Here is a 2826-nt window from a genome sequence, read left to right on the forward strand (position 1 = left end):
ACTCCCTAAATTTGCGTATTATTCTTTATTTTGGTTTTTTCTTGTTTCTATTTGTTGTGTCTATTTCGTTAGAAGACCCGAAAATCTCATTTCAAATTCCATTTTGTGACCCTTCACCAGTGGTCAAATAATTATAAATATTTTAGCTTAGAAGTAAGTTTTGATCATCGATTGATAATAATATTAATTAGGTCGCCCTCGAGTTTAAAAAAGAGACAGAAAAGTAACGCTTTCCACAAAGCGTGTTTCGGTTTATTTTGAAGCAATACTATCCACTCGGAATTAAAGGTAGGGGTTTGATAGCCAGCGATAGCCAGTAAGGTTAGACGCACTTTACTCACTTTATGAATTTGTATACTCAGGCAATTTATTCTCCAATAACATTTTACTTATGGTTTTTATATTTCTGTGTATATTTAAGTTATGAAAAATAATTTCCTTTCTATGTAAATCTGTCTGCAATATTCATTTGCTTGACAATTGCGACGACGGAAAAGGCGAATTTAGCAACCTTTGTACGTAAAAGAAAATATGTATCATCATTTGAAAAGCAATGTTTTTTTAATTTATATTTACCGTTATATTGGAGCTCACGCAAATTTGCATAAATCCGCCGGCTTTGAAAACGATGGGTTGCTGTACATTGTGTAGAAAGTAGAGTAATGTAGTCCTATACCTCCGATCAGCGTCGATCCAGTTGGATTGAAATAAGGTATTGGTGAGTGTCTCGCAATCGTCCATTATCAGATTGCAAATGTAGCAGAAGGGGAAAGTCTGAATCAGTAGGGCTGAGATGTATATAATCGTGGTAGCACCATTTAATAAATCCGCAAAAAAGAATAAATTGATGAGGGATACGCCAAGTACTGCACCAATTATTAAAAATTGGACGAAAATTGTTTGCGAAATGACGGGTTGAATGATTTTAAAGTACCTTAATAGAATCATTTTAAGTAATGACGATTTCGAAAAATTGTGCACTCACTTAATAACCAGTTTATGATCCGAAATACAATCAATTAGGTCCTGGTAGTCCTCCCTGGTGTTGTGGTCTGGTTTGGCGCGAAGTCTCCCAACACGTTGCCTCAGCAAGTTGATATGGGTTCGCAAGGGGATGCTGTACATTATTGGATATGTATCGATGATAAGGTTTTGGGTTGTGGAAAAAAATATTATTGTGACTTCTATAATTGAAACCATATAGAGTTTTGTTTTGCTGTCACGCCAGTTTATGAGCGGATTATAGATATTCCAGGGAGGCTCATTTTTTACGAGACCAGCGGCAAAGCTTGACAATACAAAGATGTGGTAAATGATTTGAAATACCAGAAAGATGCGACTGCAGCGCGCGACAAGTTGATGAATCTGTAGACGTTCCTCGTCGGTCTCACAACGCTTGTCCATACGATCCAGTTGCTCATTGGCCTTTGGGAAACGCCAAATGTTAATAAACATGATGGATGCCTTGGCTGAACAGCCAACCGCACTGATCCCCGTTTGCAAGGAGGTTAGGAATAGGGAGGGTGTAAAGCTTTTCAGTTGGATAATGTAATTTATGAAAAAAGCGGATGGCAAATAAATAATGCAGAATATTGTCGTTGTCGCCGTCCACAGCATGCAGATCCAACGGGTCCAATTCGAGGGCAATATCCATCCCTCAGACTTCATCGCTCGCTGCAGGTAGGTGCAGGCATCACGGGAGCGGACGCGTTTGGTCAGCGGCGCTATCTTAGTGAGTTCGAAAATCATTTTTGGCGATTAACTTAGTCTCTCAACACATAGAAGTTGGCAACTGAAGACGCTTTGTCACCATTCTGTCTTTATATACTCGCAGGTTCTTTAGTCAAGTGTCTTTGGAGTATATTTTACAAAAGCGTCTACTATTATTCAAACAATTATTTTGTCAAGCATAGTTAATTTCATATATTAACAAATAATAGTGTATTTTATCATTCGGAAAAACGACGAAAGTTTTTGGAACAGATTTTATTTATTAATGGTTCTTGTTACTAACTAAAAGTTAGTTGTTAAATGTTTCTTTCGACAACTTTGTTGAGCTCATAAAAAATTTAATAACTTTAAAATAACTATTTTCATGCTTACACCGTGAAAATCACAAGTCTTGGCTTTTCCTTAAACTTAAAGCGTGAAATTTTATATTACTGAATTGTTAACTTATTTTTTATATCCAGCCTAACATTTTTGCAATCTCAGCTTAACCTAACCTAACTTTTCCTACCACCAAATTTTCCCTAACCTTATGTAGATTTTCTTAGTCTACCTTACCTTACCTTACCTTACCATACCCTTTGTACTAAATTACCTAATTAAATTATATTTGATGCATTTTGGGTCTATAATGAAATTTTCTTATGGATATTTTGATATATTTCTGTTTGGAACAGTCCCTATAATTTTATTAAATCATTCTATAAATTTAATAGGACACCATTGATTTTAAAAAGCGTCAGAAAAACTTAAAACAAAAAACGTCTACCAAAAAAAATTCAGGTAAAACTTCGTTGTGACAAAAAAAAATGAACTAATCTTTATAAAGTCATAAAACGACAAACCACTCTTGGTGGTGTTATCTTATAGTGTCAGCATCATTGAAGGAAAACTATCCATTCTGAAAAATGCAAGAAAAATAAAGGCAATATTTTCAAAACGAAACAAAATAAAATATACGAACATTTCTGAAATAACTTTAAATAAAGACAGTGTTTTATAAATATCTCTTAATAATCGTTGCAAAGTAAATGTAAATTATATTTGGAGGTATGTTTGTTTAGCGTGTGCTTTAATTATTATTATTTATGTTCATTT

General features: G+C 34.4%; 1 protein-coding gene across 1 annotated transcript; it reads right to left on the reverse strand.

Annotated features, from left to right (window-relative positions):
* Positions 1-442: 442 nt before the first annotated feature.
* Positions 443-1749, reverse strand: LOC115632785 (odorant receptor 42b-like). The gene is made up of 3 exons (XM_030530037.1): positions 986-1749; positions 577-934; positions 443-511 (listed from the first exon to the last, which is right to left on the reverse strand). The coding sequence occupies exons 1-3, from the start codon at positions 1747-1749 to the stop codon at positions 443-445; spliced, it is 1191 nt and encodes a 396-aa protein (XP_030385897.1).
* Between the last annotated feature and the right edge of the window lie 1077 nt (positions 1750-2826).

Source organism: Scaptodrosophila lebanonensis, unplaced genomic scaffold, assembly GCF_003285725.1.
Source record: "Scaptodrosophila lebanonensis strain 11010-0011.00,11010-0021.00 unplaced genomic scaffold, SlebRS2 tig00001415-arrow-pilon, whole genome shotgun sequence".
NCBI lineage: Eukaryota > Metazoa > Arthropoda > Insecta > Diptera > Drosophilidae > Scaptodrosophila > Scaptodrosophila lebanonensis.